This window comes from Falco cherrug, chromosome 4 (genome assembly GCF_023634085.1).
Source record: "Falco cherrug isolate bFalChe1 chromosome 4, bFalChe1.pri, whole genome shotgun sequence".
Classification (NCBI taxonomy): Eukaryota; Metazoa; Chordata; class Aves; order Falconiformes; family Falconidae; genus Falco; species Falco cherrug.
Window position 1 is genome coordinate 93,825,160 of NC_073700.1, and position 24,426 is coordinate 93,849,585.

Consider the following 24,426-nt stretch of genomic DNA (forward strand, 5'->3'; position numbering starts at 1 on the left):
GAGTCAAGGAAACAGAAAGACAAAGAAACAGTGATGGAGCTGATCTCTATGCAATAGCCAGAGGGTTTTAGTCTAGAATATGGTACCCCCAAAATGCAGGCTGGTTAGTGCCCCACCAGGGAGCTTTTGTAGAGGTGGGACACCCAAAGAGTGTAGAAATGAGCTGTAGGTTTGCTGATGACTACTACTTCTGCTTTAGTTTCCAATTCACAGTGTTTTTAACCAGCCTGGACCCAAGCTTGTATGCTCCATATTTTGCCTAATGCTCACGTATTCTTAGATACCGTCTTAAGGGCTCACTGGAAAGTCCAGGGCTGGACACAATATTCGTGTTTGCTGCAACTCTATCCATTGTCGCTCACTGCAGTAGGAAACAGTAGTACTAACACAAAAGCAAAAAACCATGAAGTGCTGTATCTATAACAGTAAAATGCAATGTTCCTCCCATTAGTGGAAGTATAAAGATAATGAGCTCTCTGAATTTGCTACTGGAAGCAAGAATGGTCGTCCACTTAAACACCCTGTAATGATTGTTATTTATATAGCCTACTTTAATCTTACAAATGCAGGAACAAGAGGCCTGTGATTCATGGTTTGTAATTAATGTAATCACAACCCACTAGGCAAACATCCTTAAACCAGCATTTTTCAGCCTGTTGTCTCTGAGCAGTGGTCTTCAGATCCCTTACAGGTAACAAAAAACATTCTGCAGCATAGCTCCAAGTATAAAGCTGAAGTCCCTGCAGGCAAGAACTGATGAGAAAAACCCTTCTTTCCTCAATGTGCAACATCTAAAACTGTACTAAATTGTTCCGAAAGGGGACAATTTGTGTGTTCATCACCCATAGGTGCTCAGAGCAGGATTTTCAAAGTGCCAAGTGATATAAACTATACCCCTTCTGCAGCTGCAAAGTAGCAGACACACTGTCCCAGCTTGCTAGTAGCTCCAGTACCAATTTCGGTGTAGGATTCATATCCTACATGATGTGGGTTTTTTCTCACATTGCACAGAGAAATCATTTTTAGCTTTTATTTGGTGGAGCCATGACATATTCTCAGTAGAGGTGTGGATTCCTGTACAAAGAATTTGAGTCTTTCCTTATATAACCTTTAGGGACTTAATAGGCTTTAGTCCACAAATCCACCTCCTTATAAAGCAAAGAAAAACCAGCTACAATACACCTATAAATATTCAATACAGTACGCAATGATTATTCCTTTACGGTGTATATGTATGTTTAAAATCACAAGCAAGCACCAGACTTCTGTCCCTAAGTCACCCTGGAGTGCCTCTGAATGCCATCCCTAAGGATTGGGCCCCTGGACACTCCCACAATAGAAATAACAATAATATTAGTGGAACATCTTGTGACAATCCTATCTCCCCAAATTCACCCCAGGTCATACATTTTTAAACTAAGATGGAATCAGTCGCTCTGTTTGCTTTTCCTGGGCAATAAGTCATTTCTGAAAGGATTAAAAAATGATGAATGGACTTTAGGTGCCCTATGCACACAAAGGCACTGTCTTCTCATTTCGAGAGGCGTACACACAGCCTAAACTCCATTCCACTTACCCACCTACAGCTTTCCACATTGGAGATCCACATCTGCCATTTCTATTGTTTTAAAAGGAGCTGTCATCATTTCAGATCTTTGCATACAAATGCTTTTCCTGATGAGACATCTGTGAAACTAAAATGAACATTTCCTTCCAGCCACTTCCTGCTAGCAGGTTCCCCCCCGCCCCCCCCCCCCCCCCCTTTCACCTTCAATGTAATTTCTCTACCCCTGTGCCGAGACCTGCACTGTGCAGCTAAATTACTGCGCCGTCACAGCGCCGCTGGTACCAGGGAGGCTGTGCGGAGATTATAAAGGCACGCCTGGCCAGCCACGGCACTACTGAGGGCTGTAAAACAAAAATACAATGTGATCTGGGTGCATATGCTGGAGTGACCAAGCAACATTTGAAAGAAACAGCAAAAAGAACGATGAAATCCTAACCTTAGTAACTTTTCTAGTTAGCCTAGTGAAATGTGAATTAGGCGAGCATCCTCAGACACAGAGCTAGGCGGCTGAGTACTTTGTTGACAACCTACGTTTGCAGGTCTTGGTGCCAAAGGGATTTCAACCTGTGACCTTCTTCACCTGAGGAAGTTACTGTTATGTGGGGCATTGCACCTTTTGCTTTATACAGCACTGTTATTGGCAGGGAGGTTGGAGGGAAAGCGCCCTCTTAGCTTCTTGCCATGTGTACAGAAGTAGGTCTAAAGAAAGCATACAGCTCAACATCAGTCCTGGGAAGCAGAATGGGACATAACTGTCAGAGAGATAATTGGATTAAGTTTCATGACTACATTCTTGCACACTGGTATTCATTTTAGGGATTATTCATGCCATCTATTTCAGGCGCCTCAGTGTAGGTATGTAAGATACAAAGTCACTCACCCTGTGCTCCATTTATAGCCAGTAGAGGAAAACACTCTGAGCTGCCTTTAAGTTTCACTGACTTGTACAGAAGGATTCAATTCCTAAATTTAGATCCCTAAAGTTGACTATATAAAACCCTCTGGTGTTTGTACGTCACCAAATATGTCAGGATTACTATGCAACTTTGACAACTAAGAAACTAATCTCCCACCATTTCAACCAGACCTCCGGAGGCTCTGACTCAAAACCCATCTGCAAATACAAAGTTTTGGAGGGAAGGTATTTCTCAGAACTTTTTTATTTAGTTAGTTTTAAGCACAGCAAGGCATATCAACATGTTAGCTTATGGAAAGGGCATGATTATTTCTTCTGTGCTCAGCTCTGTTTCTAAACAGCCACCTGGAATTTGCCTAAACATTTCTGGGCTTTTCCCAAAAGACAATTTATTCAAGTGCAGTCTAGAAAAAAAAGTGTAGCTTAAGTGACAAAAGTTATCCCGGACCTGTGCAGTAACACTACAGCTGCATGATTAACCTTAAAGGCAAACCTTTGCTGTGCAGGTAACTGCCATGCCCTGCTGCATTAGCAGAAAGAACAACCTGAAATTCCTGAAGGAGGCAATGTGGATATGGATGCATTTTAGCAGATTGTTCTGTTTCTGCATGCAGTGAATAGACACGCACGCAAAAAGCTTTTGTCAGTGTTAAACTGAGGTGGCTATAGCCACTCCATAGCCCAGACTTCGAAATCCAAAAGAAACTTGCACATAAGTCATGTATTTCTGTACTCCTCTTAAGTTAGGTGGGCAGTAGCAAGAAAGAGAGAAAGGTGAAAACCTGCTTAACAGGAACGGGAATAGTCAAAATAGGATGGGAATTACATCTGCACAAACCCCCAGACATTTCACTTCCAAGTCAGACTTCTTGCTACTTCTTAAGGAATAGGGATAACACCACTGAAAAAAAGCAGTTGGTTGATCACACCGATTTCTTAGACCAAGAGGTTACTGATAATGAACAGAAGTCCTTTTCATGAAGATGTTTGTACTTTCACTGTAAACTAGTGAATGGGAATGATAGATAAAATATTACCTGAACATGACAGAAGCCTGAAGACTCAAAGTGGGGAATAGAGGGGTTTCAGCACAAGGAAACTGTTTGCTTTGAAGCTGTAGGAACCTGAAGAAACATGACAAAAAGAGAAGTTTAACTATGTCCTAAGAAAAAAAAATACATCAGTATTTTACGGTTGTGTGTTTGTAAATATTTTTATGAAGTCATTTATGAACTGAAGAAATAATGTTAACAATAAAAATCAGATTCCATCCACTGGATGTACCAGGAGAGCTTTTTATCTACTGGGGTTTTGGTGTAACCTTACCTGTGAAGATGAGTAACACACCTCTACATTGTAAAATTATGTTCTATGGATGGATATTTTCTAGTCTTGAATGAAAGAGCTGATTTCTATCCATTTTCGTTTCCAGCTCACATAGGCAGGGAGAAAACCAGGAACTGATGTGGGAGTCGGGGAAGAGCTTTTTTAGAAATTGAATTTCCCATGCTACAGAGATAGGGATTGTATAAACACTGGTTTATATGGGATTGCTGGAGTTGCTGCTATGTTACTACTAAGTCCAGAAAAACAATTTCAGGTATATTAAATATGGTAATTTCATACTGCTCATTAGGAAATAGTCTCTCCAGTGATATCTGATAAGTTGACTGAAATGCTAGAAATGTCATTTGTTGTTCAGTCTTCTTTGTTTTAAGGAAACACAGAAAATATTTAAAAATCAAGGGGATGTTTTCTCTATTTAAAGTTTTTACTGAAAAACTGCAAGGCCATGGACCTTTTCTCATAGAAGTCAGTAGCAGATCCCCTCCAAAAGGGCCAAAAAGTAAAAGTGGCTTTCTCTGTCAGGCCTAGCATGGAATCAATCCAGTGTCACCACTTCTCAGGTCAGCTTTGTACATGACCCTGGGAAAGTGAGGGAGTTTCGGTGTTTTGTTCATCTCTCTGAAAGGGCAATACCATATCACCTCTTCCATCTTTCATTTACAGAATCAATTTAAATTTGTGTCCCTGGATTTCGCTGACAGAAGCACATGCAGGCACACAGCAAGCCTGACAAATTTTAAATACTGAGCTTGTTAGATGGCACGGCCCATTTGGAGTAAGCCTCACAGTACTGGCTGCCTGGGACCCATGAAAACTGTACTGCAGCACTGATCCACTCACGCAGTGCATGCATTTCCAATCCCTCATCGTCTCCCCTGATGTGTTTTTACAGTGCTGTGAATTCAAACTCCCTATGAAACATTAGATAACTTTCTTTCTGTCTAAGAGTTATTAGTGGCAAATCTCATTGCTCTAAGTCAGAAACTATCATGAAATTTTAATGCACAAAAGACAACACAGTGATAAAACTACACACCTGAAATCCTTGCTTTGCAAAGCTATCGAATCTAATATGAATGTGGCAGCCACATCAGTTGTGCATCAACCTAGTTTCTCTGAAGGATCCTCTTATAACATTATACTCAAAATCTTACCTCTTTCAGATGTTGAAGCTTCTTAAACAAACAAATCAGTAGTGTGTCCTGTACCTTTGCAACCCAGCCGTAAGCAAAGACTGTCTCTAAGTCTCCCTGCACAGGTATGCTAGCTTGGCAAAGTAACTGAAACCCCACAAGCAGGGTGTTCATCAAGTACCTCCCAAATGCCTGGTTTGCCTTTCATGCGGTAAATAAACCAGCTGGGTTTGTTCAAAATATGGCACCTTTTTCAACCCTCACGTGCATTATTATCTCTTTTCCTGGAAAAACTTGTCCAAACAGAAGTTTTGAGTTTGAGGGCATGTAGCACCTCAAATAATAGCGATGTGGTTGTAGAGTGGGTGAGACAGAGTTCAATGCTGACCACCTTGGTAGTTGGTGGAAATCAGCATGAAAGTGTTCCACACTGTGTCTGGGGCAGGGAAATGTGCGTGTGTGCTACCTCAAGTATGGATTTTTGAAAAGCGATGGTATTAAAACTGCATGTTGCTAGCTTAATGTAGGCACGTGTCATCTCCAAAGGCATGCAGCATGGAACAGCTAGCGTGCTTAAAATTAGACTTCAGCTCATCCCTGCTAGCCTCTTCTGGGTACAGTGGAAGCATAAACTCCATCACTGAAAATAACTTTTACGTGCTCTTTCTGGGAAGAACACTCACTCTCCTATCTAGACAAAAGCGATCAAATTATCACTTATCAACATTTAGAGCTGGGAGCGGGGGATGGGGAAGGGAGCAGTGGAGAGCAGGAAAAGAAGGCAGTACAGTATACTATTATGAAAGGGAAAGTACGTTCCACTAATACACCAAAAGGGAAAAAATGAAATCATATGCCCATAGAGAAACTGTTATTTGCAATAAAGATCTTGAGGCCAACTGAAAAAATAAAGATGTTGACAATTTGATACTGACTAGACAGGTGCCTGTTGTCTGCATGAAAGTCTTAGTTATTCCAACACATTCTGCATCTTTTTTAACCGTGATTTGCAGAAATACTTCTCAGGCTACAAAACCCAGACCCTATAGGCAGTACAAAGTCAATGCTTAGTTTACAGCAGAAATAGGTAAGATTAGAACAAAGATGAAGACAATTACAGCAAACTTTACAACAAACAAAATCTACAATGAGGAAAAGAATACACTGAACCTGGGGTAGCTGCCATGGTGGGAAGAGTCCCCAGCACACTCTGAGGAGTCATATAATACTCATGCAGCTGCTAAACCCTACAGCAAGTATTTTTTCTCTCTCCTACTTGGGGAAAGCTGCAAGCCACCTGCACAGGGTCTGGTTTTGGAAGAAAGCACATCCTCAGATGAACTCCCGGTTCTCTTGGTAAAGGAGTAAACTCACAAGTCTGAACATTAAATTCATCGATGTCGCTGAGCAAGGGATTACCTTAGGAGAGAAGACGGCTGCTTAATGCATCCAGAAACTAAAGCAATATGCCACTTCCTCAGTGAACACCGAGGACATCTTTATAATAGCTCCATTATTATTTTACCAAGTGAAGCTCTCACAGCAGATGGGCACAGAAAGCTTGCTTTGCCTCTGTGGCCTTCACAGCTCTCCTGGAGCCCACATTTGTGGGACAGACTCAGCATTAGTAGGTGAGCCAGAGCACCTTTGCAGGACTGGACATCTCCAGAACCTCTGTGGTTTGGGAGGAGAACACTCACCGGTACCAATGAGATGCTTCAGCATGCTCTGAGAAGGCTCCTTGTGTAGGAGATGAGAGACAACTCCAAGAAGAATAAATGTGCCACCTGCCATTCATCAAACTGCCCAGCAAATGAGGCTCAGACACCCATCTTCTTGAACTGGGGGGAGAGTCAGAGTCACGTCAAACCAGTAACTGACAGGAGAGCACAAGGGGTCAGCTGGAAAGGCACGGCAGTAACTCCAACAGAGCACATCTCAATCTATTATAATGCATTAGAAGTATTAAAGCACTTCAGCTTGCAGAGTTTAGAAGTTATGAGCACAAAGGGCATTTGCCTTTTAATAATGTTTTTATGAGCTGCTTGAGTGGTTTGCAAGCAGTTCAATATCCATTGCTGCATACCATTACTGCTGTATTTTCTAGAAGACTGCTTGGGAAACACAAGAAAGAAAACGACTGTGATCAAAGGGAAATTACAATACGCAATTGCATTTCTGTGAACACTCTACCCAACTAATACAAATAGACTGGAAAAAATTGTTTCAACAAGATCCGTCAGAAAAACAAAGCAGTGCTTCCAAAACCGTGCCCCTTACAGGTAGGCTTTTAAATAACTCTGTGCTTATGTCGTTTATAATGCCAATGTAAATTTGAAAGGATTTGGAAAAGGAAATGGTTTTGAGTTCTTTTATTGGACCTCTTTGTGTGCAGATAGTGTCACAAACAAAATAGTTTGCTCCTGCTCAGGAGTAATTTGATCATCCTGAAACATCACAAATGAATCGACTGCCTACTCTTGCAAGATAGCATTATGCATTTTCAATGGTATTTCCAAATCCTTAAACGCTCACTCATTAGTATATCAAATACATTTTCCAATAAGTGCTTTGGCACGTTAGCATTGTTTTCAGCACTGTTTCCACATTTTATGCTTTGCAGAATTTATGCTTTGCAGAAAATGTTCTTGAAAAGATAGTGATGTTATAAATTCATCGGATTGCTGGATTTATACAGCCTACGGTTCATGTTATCTATTTCTTCTGAGAGGTGGCTTAAAATATTCACATCCCTTCTTGGCTGACCATTCTATGCTCCAGAAGTGGAGAAAGACACTTCGATCTGCATGAAGCTTTTCCAACAGAATTACATTTCTGGTGTGAATTGTAGATAAATACAAAAGTTCATATTCATTCACTGTTTCAGAAGACATTCCAATTTCAGAACTCTACTAGGATGCTGACTGAGAGGATGCAGAAAAGGCACAAGTAAATTGATTTTAGCTTTCAAACGAGAGTTGTTTACACTCCTTACACTCATCAATCTCATTCAATTACTCGTAGGGAAAATCCAGGTTTCTGGTTATTCATCTCAAAGATACCCAGACCTTTTTGATCAGGAAAAAAAAGCCAGACATTTTGAAGAAACAAGTTTCCTTTATCTTTTTAGCATGCTGTGGTTTCAGTTTTGGGCTGGGATTGCAACCTTGATGCAGCTGCTGGCTGGCTTAGCCCTTGAGCCAAAAATCTCTTCAGCCAAAGACACTTGACATGGGTGGGAAACTCTAACACCATTTTAGCAAAGCTCTGTGCAGGTCTCGAGGGCTCTGTGTGCCCTCATGTCAGTCTGGGGTTGAACTGTTTGGGACCTCAGGGAAGGAGCATGCACATACAGTGCTGTCAGAGAGGTCTGACTTGGCCACACCAAGGAACTTTTGATGCACCATGTCCGTGCCATGCCACAAGCCACAGACACAGTGTCAAGGGTGGCATAGGCACACCTGCAATTTATACTACTTCTGCTCAGCTCTGGTGAGACCTCACCTGGAGTACTGCCTTCAGCTCTGGAGCCCCCAACATAAGAAGGACATGGACCTGTTGGAACGAGTCCAGATGAGGGCCACAAAGACGATCAGGGGGCTGGAGCACCTCTCCTGTGCTGAGAGAGCTGGGGTTGTTGAACCTGAAGACAAGAAGGTTTTAGGAAGACCTTATAGCAGCTTTCCAATACCTAAAGGGAGCTTGTAAGAAAGATGGGGACAGACTTTTTGTTAGGGCCTGTAGCAATAAGACAAGGGGTAATGGTTTTAAACTAAGGAGGGTAGATTTAGATTAGATATTAGGAAAAGAGTTTTATTGTGAGGGTGGCGAGACACTGGAACAGTTTGTCTGGGGAAGTTGCAGATGTCCCATCCTTGGAAGCGTTGAAGACCAGGCTGGATGGGGCTTGGAGCAACCTGGTCTAGTGGAAGGTGTCCCTGCCCATGGCAGGTGGTTGGAACTGGGTGATCTATAAGGTTCCTTCCAACCCAAACCATTCTATGATTCTATGATTTGTAACATGCCTTGGGGAAATGGAGCAGCATCATCTCTAAGTTTGGCTGGACATTGGTCATGTTTAGTACATCTTTTCACAAACTACTTTCTTCAAAGCAACCCGTTTTTTGGACAAGGGAGAGTGCAAGAGGAACAGTTGGTTTAATATTCCTATCACGCTCAGCACACACTGTGTGGCACAAGGAAATGTGAAGGGCAAGAGGTGAACTCAGGGTTGTCTTTGGGGCCCCAGAACAAAAGTAGACATTAGGATGGCTGATATTTTGATAGCCTGTCCTGTGTCCTGGTAGTAGTCCTGAATATGCTTTGTAGATATGCAGCTAAAGGACTGAACTGTATATTTTTTATATCTGCAGCAGTTGGCTTTTGCTGCGTCAATTTATGCTGGTTTATAGGAAGGCTTGATTCTTGTTTTGACAACTACAGAATTGTTCTGTGGTCCTGAAGGACTGATTATGGTTTTCCTGCCTTCAGCCTGTTTCAGACATTCAAATCCTAATGACAGTTGTGCTATGTTTGTTTTTGTTTTTAATAAAAGGTGCTTGGCAGCCAAGTTGTATAATCCTTTGGGTCCAACATGTCAGCATTAAGGGGGGAAGTGGATTTCTTTCTGAATTGCTTGGAAAATGTGTTGCCTCTAAATTATACAGACTTGTGTGCGATTCCCTGCTGAAAGTACAGGCAGGATTGTTGTCTGATAGAGGGGATGCTTAACTGTTACTCTATGTGAGAGTTTGACTTTTGTTGATAAATGAAGGCTGATGTGTGGAGTTTTCTACCTGGCGTCTTCATATACTGGTGGTAAACATCAAGCGACAGGATTGCCTGAGCACGGTGCTGCCAGCTGGATGGCCATAAGGATTATGCTTTACTCAGAATCGTCGTTTAGGATCTCATTAGCTCCTGTTAAAAGACATGGCTTTAAACTTTTGACATTAGGCGTACAAATACATCATTAACACCTTTTAGTCCATCATTTGTACTGCAGCATTTGTAATTGCAATCGAATGGAAATTATGCTGGAAACAGCCTTTGCATGCAGTAAAAAGCACTCAAACAAAAAACTGCATTAAGAAGGTAGGGACTTTTCCTATTCCCTTCTTGCATATTAAAGCAATGACATTTATTTATTATTCTGAGTTGCACTGTCTTTGTGCCTCCAATAATAAAACACTTTTTCCCATCTTCCAAAAGGGCTGTAGGACAAAGCACTCAACATCTTCATGCAGTACTTCCTCACCTGCCAGTCTCTACAACTCACATTCACATGTTTTAGAGGTTTTTAAAGGAAGTGGAAAGCCACTTCCTTTAACTGCATTGCCTAGCTGGTTTCCAAATGCTTACAAAGGTTTAACAGGATTTATGGAATTCAGGTCAAAGATACCACATATGGCACTACAGAGGTTTAGTTGTTCTAATAAGACCAAATGCTTAGAAGTCCATTTTGGCCAAATTCAGTCCAATTATAGGAGTGATATCCAGACCATATGTAATGAAATCTTCAGCCTGTTCTGACATTGCAGTATATTTAATGGAAAGCAGCTCGGCGTACATTTGCATGTGCTACCTTTCCCACAGAATTTTACAAGGCAATTCTCCAATGAACCTTACCAGTATGCTTTTGTTCATGCTATCAGCCAACATCAGGGGAGACAAAGCAGGTACAAAAAAGGGAGTGAACATTGTTCTACCATTCTGCAATTGCAAGCCTAAGGTTGGACAAAAATTGAGCTGCAGCATGCAATATCACTGCTTGAGCATCATAGGAATCTGATTGACAGTTTGCTGTGACAGAGGAAAGAATTATTCTTGCCATTCCTAGTTAGACTGAAGTATCTACATCAACAATATCTGAGCCTACTAAGACAAGACTGTAAGAAGTGCAGGTATTTGATGACTATAATGAGCAGAATGCTTGAACGACACCAATAGAAAATATTGCCAGGATAGTCCATATTTTTTGTGTGAGAATAATCATGCAGATGCTGTTGTGACCAAGATAAAAACATGCAGTCCTTAAAATACTTGAGGTAAAGAGCTGCCAAAAAGGATCAGTAAGGGGGATTCAGAGAAAATAACACAAGAATCTATGTACAAGATGTTGGGGAAGGACAGAATTAAAATGGACTTGTTTGGTTCTTGGTATCTTAGAAGGTATATTTCTTCTGGGAGATACTAGAAGTACAGACACCACTTGAAATAAACGAAGTGGCAATGAATTACAAATGGGGTGATTTCTATGCCCTTTGAGGAGGTATGTCCTCATTTTCCAGTGCTTAGATAACACAAGCTGATCTACAGGAGCTTATCTTCTGCATTTACACTGAGGCAGCCTCCCCTATGCAGTTTTTTAACCCCCACTGCTTTTATTCTTTCAACTATTCTGCTTTGCCCGAAGGAGAAAAGAAGAGTTAAATTAATGAGTTGCATTTGAAATATACCTTCCCAACAATAGTGAGAACTCAAATAATAATGATTGAACACTTGTTCTTATTTAACTTTGACTTACATATTCAGGCATGCATAAGTCATATGTTTATATACCTAGAGGAGCTTGATTCCTATTTCAAAACCTAAAGCCACAGAACTCAACAAAACAGGAACCTTAACTATGTTTTTTGCAGGTTTGCTGTTACCTGTTGTGTTAGCAGCTGCTGAAACCCTTTGTCCTCTCTTCAAACCCCAGTGTGAAACTATATTCAGCTGATTTGATATGGTCTGTTCAAAAAATTTCTCTCTTTAGATGTAACTTCCCGCTGAGCAACTGTGGACAACAAAATAATATTTGATCTAGTGGGAAGCGGGAACTTTGTCCTAACATTCAGAACTATCATCAACTTCTTCTGCCCCTGCACATCCCCCCTAAGGGGAACTGCCAATCCCAAACCAGGGTATTGGCAGAAAAAGGGGGCATTTGAATGTACCTCCTTTGCCTTTACTTTCCTGACTGGTTCATGATACATCCTGATTTTACAAGAAAACAATTCTTCAGTCAGTTCTTCACCTTTGTGGGAGGAACCAGTTTTAATGCATGACTGAAAACCGCCACTGATGTGGATGGCCTGGTGGTCTTCCTCCTTGCTTACCCTCCCCTGCATCTGACGTGCTGTTCCAGTTGTCCCGCCTTGTGGTGGTGGGTGCCGTGCTCCCTCCTGCAGCTCCACTGGTTTGGTTTAGACCCCTGTGACCCTCCAGCTGTGTCTCCACAGCAATAGTGGGGTGGGAAGGAATGGTAGGAAGAAATTTGTTAGTAAAGGCAAATGAAACACAACCTCAATGCTCTTCACAGTGGCAGGGCATACTGAATTTTAATTCCTAGGCGTCTGCTCTCCAGCTGTCTTGTAAGTGCCGTTCTTAAGAGGTGAACATTGTGCAGTACATGCCTTTCTCAGCCCTTCATCTTTTAGCCTGGATGAGCTCTGGAGTGAGGCTGGAGCCTCACTACATCCACCTTTCACAACATCTAGCTAACAGGGTCTGCCTCGTCTCAGAAGGAGGGGGACCTCAGATCAGAAATGTAAGAAAATCAATAAATAAATAAAACACTCACCCAGCACAACAAAACTTCTTGTACCTTCCTATGAGACAGAAAGAGGAAAAAAGCATCTCTTCTGCCATGGAAAAAAATCCGCACAGCTTTAACAGGGAAAGCGAACAGGTTTCCTCTTGAAAAATTTCAAGTGGGTTTTGTTTCAACCATTGCATTTTGTGTTCTGCTTGGGGCTGTCAGGCCTGAAGGAGAAAACACAGAGAGCAGCACAGTGCACAGTGCTGGTGCGCGCGGCGAGCCTGCCGCCTCACGTGCCCGAGCACAAGCACCGCAGCGGAACAGAGCAGGTGTGCTTGCTGATTCCCCCCGAAAGCTTCATGCACCCTGAATTTGGGCTCTTGCTTCTCCCCGTTTTTCCAGGGATTCTTTGGCAGAGAGCTGGGACCCTTGCACCGCCTAACCAGCCCCATCTCCAGCATGGTGCCCAGGTGCTCTGCAGTGCTGGAGCAAGGGGCTGCAGACAACCACCAGCTCAAACATGGCTGGAGGGACTGCGAAGAGGATGGATTGGCTAACAAAGGTGAAAGCGTGAGGGCAGCCCTCGCCCCTGGGCCCGTAGCAGGCTCCTGTGCAGCTCCTCACTGCACTGCAGCTGCACTGAGAGGCACTGCACCAGGCTCCTGCGGGCTCAGTGCTTTAAGAGATAAATGCAATCATTTTAAAAGCATCTTCTAGGTATCTTGCGACTATCTTCTCCTAGAGGCGCCCAAAGCAGGCACACAACCTGTTTCACCGTCAGCTGCTGAATGACAGCAGAGGGCTGGGTACGTTTTCTAGCTAACGTGGTCACAAAATTATTCCTAGTGCAGCAAATAATTGCAAAGCCACATGTGGTGTTTTCAGTAGCAACCACAGACTAAGGGAAGATTGGGAGTAAGGACTTAATGAAATGAGCTGCAGGCATGTCTGCGGGAGGTAGGGAAACTTCTCCTGCAATCTCTTCCCTGTGCCTGTCCATGAGCCAACCTGCCACTTCAGAAGCTCTAAGTACACTTAAATTTAAATTGCTTGCACCCTCAGGTCTGTTACAAAATTAGCTAGAGGGTTTACTAACTTGCAAGGCAAGTTCATGGCACTGTTATCTGACAGCGCATCAAGCGTGATAGAGCAGAGCAGTGACGGCTGCCTCTTCACTTCAAAAATCATGGACAGGACTTTACCACTGTAATAGGGCAGTGATGCCATTTTTGTTTTGAAGGGTCCATCACTTGCAGGCAGGTGTTAGTAAACTGCTGCTACTGAAGCTTCCAGAGGGTGTGCTCTTTGGGAAGTCATAAATGATGGGAACGCACATGGTGAGGTCCAAAACCAATGAGCCATGGGAAGTGTTCTGCCCCGACAGGGAGCTCGCACTCCCTGTCTAGCCTTACAAAATGCTGCTGCTGCGGTGCCTTGTGCAGCTCATTGCCATCAACAAAGCAGAACAAAACATCCCTCCTTAAAATGGAATCACTGTGTAAGTGACATGAAAAGAGCGATGAGGTTTCAGTAAGAGGTACAGCTTCACCAAAAAGCCATGGATCACCACATCCAACTTAATAGGACTGTTCCCATCGGGGGAAACTATGATCAAACTGCAGCTCAGATGACATGTGGAGCTTTTTAACCCACCACAGCTTACCACAAAACTGTTCTCCACTTCTGACAGAAAAGACTTTCAACATCTTTAGGGTAAGCGTCTTAAGGGAAGAGTGGTGTCAGTACTAATAATCAAATGATAGAGATATTTTCTTGCAGATTTGCTGGCATAGATTTCTGTTCTCACCTCCTTAGCTGTAACGAAAGAAATATCCTGAAAGTCTGCACAAGGTACATCCCTTTGGCAATGCCATCAAGTCAATGAATTTCTATGAAGAAATTAACTGAGACAGTTGTAACCTGTCTCTATTCCCATGCCAGATCGCTAATTATGTCCATTTGTTTTCTATAATGGACTTCTATCTCTGTGGAGGGTTTTTTGCCATGAAAATTTGTTTCACTCAGAGCAACAGCAAGCCTGCATTCATATTTGTCCCTCCAAGGGCAGTGGTTTTCACATTTTTATGCCCATCAGTCACATGAGGCAGTGCCCACCACCCAAGTTGCGGCAATCACCTCCTGACCCGAGCAGTTCCTGTGCTCAAACGTGTAGAAGCAATGCCTGTACTCAGTCATGCCCATAAAAAATCCACAGGGATTTTGCTAAGCGTGACGGAGACTTGGGTAAAATTGGTCTTTAGGGTCCAGCATTTTCACACGTCATTTCAGTACCTGCCGTATTTCCTAGCCATAGTTGCTGTAGCACTATACTCAGCACGTTTCAGTGTCCTCTAGGAACAATAGGGTTTTTCTCCTTCTTAACTGTTTTCTTGGTCTTTTTGATAAATGCTGTTTAAAAATGCTGTATTTTGAAACACTGACAGGTTTGGAAGGGCAGATACTAGTTCTGCCTCTGAGGGCTGGCTGCAGCCATGGTGGTGGCAATGAGGAGGAAGATGAAGGGTTGCAGACCTGCCCGGTCCATGCAGCTCCAAGTTGTGCAAACCCCAACAGTCTGTTTTTCCCTCCCTCTGCACCCCAGGCAAAGCCATCTTTCCCCTTACCTCCTTCTACTTTTCCTTATTATTGAAGTCTCATACATTTTTTTTCTTTTAATTAGTTTACAGAAACTCCACTGCCCCTCAAGAGCGAACTGCTGCCATCCCCATCACACTAGTGCCATGTCTCCTCTTCAACAAGGAATCATTTTGTCTGCATCATTTTGTGAATATACATTTGGCTTATGTTAAATGTCACAAACTATTACTTGCTGGTATTGTTATTTTCTATCAAAAGAGTATATATGTCATTAATTGATTTTCTGCCTATTTTTCTGAGGAATTAGGTGAGCCTATAACCACACAGTTGCCTAGCAATGCAGACACAGAACCACAGCACACACACCACTTCTTGGTAAAAAAAAAAAAAAAAAAAAAAAAAGGTGTATTAAAAAAGCAGTGGCAATGACAAGCTCGCACACAGTTATAAGAGAAGGTTGATTAGCACGGTTTTCAGGAACAAATTTTGTGCCATTTGGTCCAGGAACATTCATCACAAACAGAACGCAAGTATCTAATACGCAAGCCACCAGCATAGCAAGGACCAGTGAGGACAGCAGCTCTAAACAAGGTTTAGAGCAACATACCGCCTATGTTGGTTTCCTGTACCTGACATTTACCGCTTAGGATGTCAGTGACGTAATCCAGTGACAGGCATCGAGGTGTAGGCTTGCCAAAAGCAACCAGGGAAGGTGTGATCTGCTGAGATCCCATCACTGAAACTAGCTGGCTTCTAAACAACATCCTCGATTACAGCAATTCAAATTACATGACTAATGAGGATTTCAAGACACTGTGATCGTGGCTGTAATTGCATCTCAGATGATACGTGGGTGAGGAGGACTCATCTACCAGTGACTGCAGCTCTGCTGGTAATTCATGGTCTGTGTATCAGATTTGTAGGGCTGGCACACTGGGGCTTTGTGGGAAAAGGGTTTGTAGGCTTAAGCAGTGTTGGGAAGGTGTGCAAAATGTGAAGTCTAATTATTGCGGCTGCAATGAGCAGGAAGATAACAGAGTAATGAGCAGCACGTTTGTTGTCTAAATCACTAATGAAGGTTTGCATCAGGCACTTGTGGCACTGGAGGGGGGGAGGACACAAAGCAAGAAATGGCCAGGTGGGACATGCAGGGCAAGAAGCGCTGCTAATCAGTGGAGCTCGCACGTACACTTCACACAGGGGTAACCAGTTAGCTGACTAGAGATTGAATCATAGCTGGGTAACAGAAAAAGATGCACAGAAGCAGCAGATTGGAGTGTATACAGCAGGGAGCAGTAGCACAAACTATTTATCATAATCTGTAGGTTTGCTGCATTTCTCCTGCATTCTGTTAGATCACCGGCAAGAGGCACGTTATTTACTTGGTGCCCTGTGTAAAGTAACCTGTGCCTGCATGACAGATCCTCTAAAGGTGTGCAGTTGGGTCAGACTGTGAAAGTCTGGTCCCGTGAAGAGATGGGATAAGAAACACCCTCCGGAGCAGGCAGCAGAAGAGCAAAAGAGTAAGAAAATTTGCTCTGGTACCCGGTAGGATCAAAAAGACTAGAGATTTCTGAAACCTGCAGAGGGCATAAGGACATTGTGTAGGAGAATGTTTCTGTAATTAAAGGGTACTGAGAAATCTGGCTAATTTGGTGCATGCACACAACTGGCTGCATCTGCTCTAGCACGCTGTGGGTGCTGTGCTCGGGGAGGGCACACGCTCGGAGAAGGGCATGCCAAGCCCTGCACAGCAAGTCAGAAACTCAGCACAAAGAGCTCTCCTAATGTACCACCAGTGACCAGAGCTGAGGCTGCCAGCACCTTGCTTAAAAGCCTCAACAGCCACCTGAAAAACCTCACTCAAAGGCTTTCAAGGGAAAGTTTCGAGTTGCCTTTAAAGCTCCCAAAGTCCTTAAGGCTATAGCTATATTAGTAGGCGATGCTGTGCCGCGGGAACATCTGTAGCATGATAAAGATGGAGCTGATATCCACACTGTGCATTTGGAGGGAGGGGTCTGCTTCAGCTGAGTAACCCCCCCTCCATGGTTCCTCAGCCTGAGCACTGCCTGGCAGCTACATGGTGTGGGGTGCATGAGGGGCACCCCTGGACAACACCTTTGGGTCGAGCATCAGCTGAAGCAAAGGTTCATTCCTCTGTGGGTTCACATGAGCCAGTGAAGTGGGGGCCATGCACAGGTTAAAATACATGCTCCCAGTGCAAACTAAAAAGCTGATGTGGGCATATGCTGGAAGTGTGCTTCTGGGCCTGCCCAAATTCCTTACACCCAGCAGGCAACCACGGACCTGGTGTCCTGGAGGCCACCAGGACACTGGCCCACCTCTCAGCTCACCTGCAGGGTGCACCTCCAAAGCACTCTCCCCAAGCATTGGAAAAGGATGGCCAAATGGTGGTGAGAAGAAGGAAATGAGGAGACAAATGAGGTGCCTTCCCTTCTCCCTCCCTCTCCCTTAGAAAGCACTGACACGGGTAGGGGGGAGGGCAGCCCCTGCACCCTCCTTCTCTTCTGAAGGGAAGCTGAACCCCTATTTACCACCTGCTTGGCAGATGCTCAGATCATCAAAAGCTGGAGGATACCCTGAGGTGAAGCTCTATTGATGTGTATTACTTTGAACCAATAAATATTTCATTACTGGAGAGAGAATATGAATCAATAATTCAGCCGTAAGGAAAGGGGAAGGGATGGGTTTGAACCACGGCTGGAGGATGCGTTTCACTTTTTGAAACACTTACACTCTGTGGTTTATTCAAAGACCACCTTAATTATATACACACCTACAGTCTTCCATAAAGTCTTAAAGCCACTGTACTCACCAGAAGAACAACCATCCCTTGCCCCATCAATGAGCGCTAATCAATGAGCAACATTTAACACAAGGTTTCAAACCACAAACTTACTTCTGGAGGGCGTCTGTGATCCAGCCTCCCTCTGGAGGCAGGGAAAGAGAGATGAGAGAGAAAGCAGGGTTGGGAAACACCTGGAGAGGAAAGAGCAAACCAGAATTAATTGAACGATAAAGTCACAGGGAGGGAGGCAATGTAATTACGCACAACGGCAAAGGTATTTCTGCTCCAATTTCATTTTGAACTAAGCCTTGAAGAAAAAGAGGAGATAAAGGATAATTGATACAGAAAAAAATAATCCTGGTTTTCCAGTGATGCAAAATAGGTTGCTGCTGCTAAAGCATTAAGCTGAGATCTTGGTTTCCAGCTAGAAATATCTGGAATTTCTGTCGTTTCAAAGGGCTTGCTTGGAAGAAACTAATTTTGCCAAACCCTTACCTGTTTGCTTGGAAATACTGATTCAAACTGTTTCCTGCTCAAAACAAAAGTATGTTTTGAGACTGTTGAAATATCTTGCTTCCAGAAGTGTATATTTCAAACCAACATCTTCTGATATGGGGGTTACGATGCCTTTAGCCCACTAAACTCTAGAGATTGTTTTTGAATGTGTAAAATGGTGGTACCAAAATGAAACCTTTTACTTCACCACTCTAAATATTTTTTTAAATATGGATTGAAGCTATTTCTTTTTATTACTTGGTTTTGTCCTGACAAATCGCACAAAATGTTTTCCCAACCTGCTTTCTCCCTTTGTAGCAGTCTGTGCAAGAACAACTTGCTGTGTTACTTGAAGTGGCAGGATGCTGGATTGGTGCACATTTTCTTCCATGGACAGCACTGAAAACATTTACCCTGTTCTGCAGGGAGAGAACTTCTTTATTATCTTCATTTTAAAGACAAAACTTAATATCACCCATATGTACAACAGCAGTGCCAGCTTTTGCAATTCCTTTGTAACACTTGCATAGCTGTCAGTGCTCATTTGTTCAATAAGAAGCAGAACAAAGGCTGGAATATCTCCTTAGATGTTCTCACACACACAAAAAAAAAAAAAAAAAAAAAAAAAAAAAAGATGGCCTGAGGTGTATTTATTTTGGTGATTGCAAAACTACAAGCATAAGTAGGTTAACTTTAAGCTGACAAGGCAGGGTTAGTCATTAAATACTTAAGTTTGTGAACAAAATCCTGACAAAATTTCCACTAACTTCAGCAGCTTTTGGATATCACCCAGGTGCTTTCTCAGGAGACGTAATTCTTTTTACAGTGAAATAAAAGACAAGAAAAAAGGACATTAAATAGTTCAATATTTGGTGCAGCCGGGATCAAGCTGATGCACTTAGACACTTACCTACAGCTTCTCCCATGCTGTATTTTATCCACACCTCATGGAAAACCTGGGGGCCCTTAGCAGGTGGCAGGGAGCCCAGCACACTGCAGGATCAGGCCCACCAGGCAGTCCCATCGATGTCTCTCATGGACACTCCCGAGACATTTAGGCGTATGTGGGATTAACACCCACAGGTGATATTTTTTATGCAGCTCTACTCACAAAAAGCAAATTGTTGTTTGAGGAGGAATTGATCTCGGTTAATTTTAGGTATCTTTGGTATAGATATGTGTATAGACCAGCACCTGCATCCAACTTTGGGCTGACATGGCCATGTCAGCTGGTCACCTCACATCCCTTTATAAGCAATGGAGAGAAAAAGACGCTTTAAGGGTGAGCTCATCCACCCCATTTGCAATGCCAGCCAGGCTGAACTGCAGCCCAGAAGGCAGTGGCAAATTGTGCTTGCGAAAAATCAGCTGTGTGGCTCCAGTGCTCAAAGGAATCTTACCCTGGCTGTCTGAATGGATTGGTGTTAAATTAAAATGCATGTATGTAAAAATGAAAATAAATGCACAAAATCTTAAGTGTATTCTGAGGTTTTCCCACCTCCTCTAGCATCCTGGGCTGAGCAGTCACAGCATGGCTGCTCTCAAGACTGGGAGAGCTGGTACATCCCGACGGTCATACCTGCCTCTGTAGTCATGTGTTTGCTTCTTTTAATGTTTCTTCAGTTACTTTTCATTGCAGATGCATTCACGGGACTCATAAACATAATGACTGACATCATTTGGCGCTACACTGGAGATTTCATGGCTCCTGACATCGTTTGCAGAGTTGTTCGCTACTTCCAGGTACAGAAAACTTGTACTCCCCTGTATGCTCAAACTCACGTGGCTTTTGTTCCCCACAGCAACAAACTCTAAAAAAAAATACTGCATAGAAGTTTTTCTAGCATCAGAAGTGCCAAATGCTGAAAGTGTTCATTTAAAGTCGAAACACTTTTAATTGAAGCGTATTAAATCTTCTAAGTTTTGTTGACATGATAAAAAGATCTGGGTGAAAATACAAAGGTGGGGGTGTCTTTTTTTTTTTTTTTTTTTTTTTGAGTAACAGTTTTCAGATATTCCTAGTCCAGTGTTCTCACTGACATTATTTTCTCCAATAAGTGTCTCAACTGCTGTCTCATACACCTTCTGCCCCAGGTGGTCCTTCTATACGCCTCGACATACGTCCTCGTGTCACTAAGCATAGACCGGTATCATGCCATAGTTTACCCAATGAAGTTCTTACAAGGAGGTAGGAGAATTTCTGTACCTTGCTATTGATATTATCAGATAGTTTTCTACTTTCAAAATTCTTAACCTTGTTGCCATGAATTATTCATTCCTGCTGAAGCAACATTTGGACTCTGTTACAGTTTTCCAAATGGCAAAGGAGCTGCGGTTTCAAGATTTATTAAGCTGCACTTAGCCCTTAGCAGTTTTTATAAGCATTGTGTTAGCAAAGAGTGAAATGACATTTTCAAAAGTATAGAGGTTTTCATTATCTCCCAGCATTTTTTTAGAAGGTTATTATGGGCAAAAGCTATCCCTCATACAACTATACTGACTCTAGGAGCTCCAACAGCCATATTGTCCATTTATTCACATTAAAAGATAACTTGGATAGAGAGTGTAATACTGAGAATTCACACAATAGTTTGATAAGAGGACTTCAAAAGCTGTAATGTATAAGTCTGGATACCTATTGTTTCCTGTAATTTCTTCTATTCATTATATTTGCAGCACTCAAAACTATCCTGGCTGCTTAGCAGCACAATTTAAAGAACATGATTTCTTTCCTGCAGAGACAAAGTGGGACATTAAGTATGTTGCACTGAGTGAATAAACAGAAATAGCAGGTGGGGAGAAAGGGGAACAGTTACAAGAAGCACAAGACTGGAAGATGGAAGATACACTTTAATCAGATGCAAATATCATTCTTGTTTTGGAGTAATGATGGCTTTTGCCAGCCTGCTCTATTCAGGGGATCAGATTAATGGTCCTTTCTGCCCTTAAAAACCTATGAATCAATCACAGCCCAGGCAGTGGTGCAGCTTTGGCAGATGTTAAAGTCTAAAAACTTCAAATACTTGTGTGAAATTTAGCTTCACATTCCCCAGCATGCAGAACAACTTTTTCAGAATGCAGAGATTGATATCAAGGTCTTCTCAGCAGGCTTTGGGAGCACGGCGTGCTCTGCAGCTCCTGCTGGCGCTGCACCAGGCTGGGGAGGGCTCAGAAACCTGCTGGCTGCGTGGGGCAAGCTGTGAGACACACCGCTGATGCCTCTGCTTCATACATGGTACAGGAAAAGCAGCACTTGTTAAATTACCACCTGGGATTAGTAAAGACATCGGTGATTAACCTTTGAGAAGCACTTTGAAGTTAAAAAACAAAAAAAAAAATGTAAAAAAACCCCCAAAACCAAAAAAACCAAGCCACCTCAAATCTTTACAAAAGCCTTTTTTTCACTCAGTCACATGTCCTATACTTATACCTTAAAGGTTTTTTTTTTTTCTGGTTAAGACTGGAGAAGAGCAGGCATTGCATCCAGATGAAGGGCAGCAGAGCCATGGGCTCTGGGCAGGGCAAAAGGCCCTGGGCAGAGACAGCAGCAGCAAAGCCCACCTGCCCCTGGCCAGAGCTCACCGCACACTGATGCACAAGAAAACACTACATGCAACGGGGAAAGGGAGGCAGCTGTAAACTCAAAAGAAGGATCTAGAGAGCTTTATTTACTGATAGCAGCTTCCTGGGATATACATAAACATTCACCCTTCGTACCCAGCTATTCCTAGCAGAGATGTCAGGGAGGTGGGGGGCTTTTGAAAGACCCTCAGAGGTACTATGCAGATGGAGAACAAAGAGATTTGCAAAACTTTGTCATTGGTGATGATACAGAAACTTCTGAGTCAAGCTGTGGCAAATTTCTTTCCAAAATGAAGCACTCAACCCCCAAAATCCTTCAGTCAAGAAACAAGAGTTGTTTTCCTTACCAATTTTAAAATTTTTAAAATTATGTTTCTGTGTAGCTTTGAAATAGCATTTTGCTTTGATAATGTCAAAAAAATATTTTTTTTTAAATTGTGGATTAGTTACTTGTCTCAAATCCTGTTAAAAAGTATTTACAATTAGCTGTACTTTGCATGGCTTCTAAGAAAACCAGCTTCAACAGTCAAATATTTTAAACTTTGTGAATACATAAATGACCACAGAAAGTGCAGGATGTGGAAGAATTAGACCTTCTAATCCTAACACTTCTGCTGTACAAGGCACCACATTCAATAACCAAAAGGGTCATTAAAAAAAAAAACTGTAAAATAAAGATTGAAAAGAAAAGAAACTGAGAAGCTATAGCAGAAGACATTTTATATGCAAAGAGTATACAAATTAAGCAATAGACAACAACAAAACTGCCTGAGTATAGGAGAAAACCCAAATAGGTCTAAACTGCCCCTTGCACGCCTTTGGGCTGCAAATGATGCTGAAGTCCATCAGATCAATGAGATTCTACTACAGCTCTCCCTCTCTGAATTTAAAACCTAATTTTAAAATGGCACTTGCTTTGTAGAAGAACTGTATAGCATTGCTGTTCACGATAGTGGGGAGCAAAACTCCTCCCAGGAGGTGCCTCCCTGCTGCATGTTGCTGGGAGCAAGCAGATGTGCACAAAACCACCGCCACAGTGCACCGATGGCAAAAGCGGAGCAAAGGGGACGGGGACATAAAAGCATCCTTTAGGTGAGTTAGTGCCAGAGCTATGATCCCCACTCCAACCCTGGGTGTTAGTCTTGGCCATCCTCGTATGAAAAACTCTCCACTGAAAGAGAAATATTGTTTTTAAAGGAAAATACTGAGACTAGCTGACTAGAATATTGTATTTCAAAAGCTGTTACTTATTTGATGCCATCTATCATTTATATAGTTCTAGTTATATGATTTGCTGGCATTTAAAACATATTAGAGCCTTCACAAAAAAAAACCAACATAAAAACACCCTGCTTGTGAAGCAGCCAATTAACATTAGTCTGATTTAAAAAAAAATCTACTTACCTAGGCGCTATCAGTGCCCTGTAAGGCCCTTCAGAGTAGCAAGGGCATATTCTACCAAACACGAGGGATATTTAAAAAGAAGAATAAATGAGCATTGCAGTTAATATTTTATTAAACACAAAGATATAATACCGCTCTTGCCCAACCCAAGTTGCCCACTTCTCTTCAAATTAAGGGCTTTGCTGTACAGTGCAAAAAATAATGTATACTATCCAATTATGATTTTTTCCCCATAGAAATAGACAGGCGCGCCCCACTGAGGCTTGTATGTGTGCAGGTTAAGTAGCTAGCTCACAACTGAAAAGTCTGTCTTGTCAGGAAATATTTGTGAAACTTACTCTTAATATTCCTTTTGCTGAGCTTATTCTGTTATGCGCTGGGAAACTTTGCAGTTCTCCTTTGCCCGTGGAATATTTATAGACTTAATCTAACCCTCTCACTTATGTAGATGTCATCAGAGTTCCCTTAAGCCCTAGATTAGCAAGACCATATTTTGCTGAACGTGGGTAGCATTTAATAATGAGCAGGATAAGTGAATATTTGCAACTGATGTTTTATAAAGCATAAAATTACTTTTTGAATGTTTCGCCCACATGCTTTCATATTGCTCTTTGAGCTTCAAGGAGGAAAGACGTTCTTCTTGATATGCATAATTTAGAGTGATTTTCTATTTCACACGCAACCTTGGGTATTTTGTAGGACAATAAAGTATTTCAACACCAAATCTTCCCAGATCAAAAGATCTGTCCCCATCTGTTCCTCTTGCAGTTTGACTCGGGAGGAATAACTGCTTCTGGGAATCGCTGATACTCCACAGATCAGCCCTTTTTCCTCACAATTTTTGGCTGGAGCTATCTGGATTTTAGCTAGAAGGTGCAGGTTGTGGAAATGAAAGCCTCGGGGCTGTTTGCTCTGACCCACTGATTTTTAAAAAATCCCATGAGTGCCACCAGGCATCATTTGGTTTCCCACTAGTTTTCCCATTTGGCATTGGAGGAGGACAGAAGTCAAGGGGAAGCAGTAGCACAAACCTACCAAGCGTTTTGGGAT

The 24,426-nt window shown here is 42.5% G+C and overlaps 1 protein-coding gene across 1 annotated transcript in view; it reads left to right on the top strand.

Annotated features, from left to right (window-relative positions):
• The window catches only part of NPSR1 (neuropeptide S receptor 1), a 59,420-nt gene that overhangs the window by 20,475 nt on the left and 14,519 nt on the right, over window positions 1-24,426 (top strand). Inside the window, exons 3-4 of the mRNA XM_055707630.1 lie at window positions 20,030-20,133; window positions 20,485-20,578. Of these exons, the coding sequence (XP_055563605.1) occupies window positions 20,030-20,133; window positions 20,485-20,578 (198 nt within the window). The remainder of the gene's footprint in view (window positions 1-20,029; window positions 20,134-20,484; window positions 20,579-24,426) is intronic.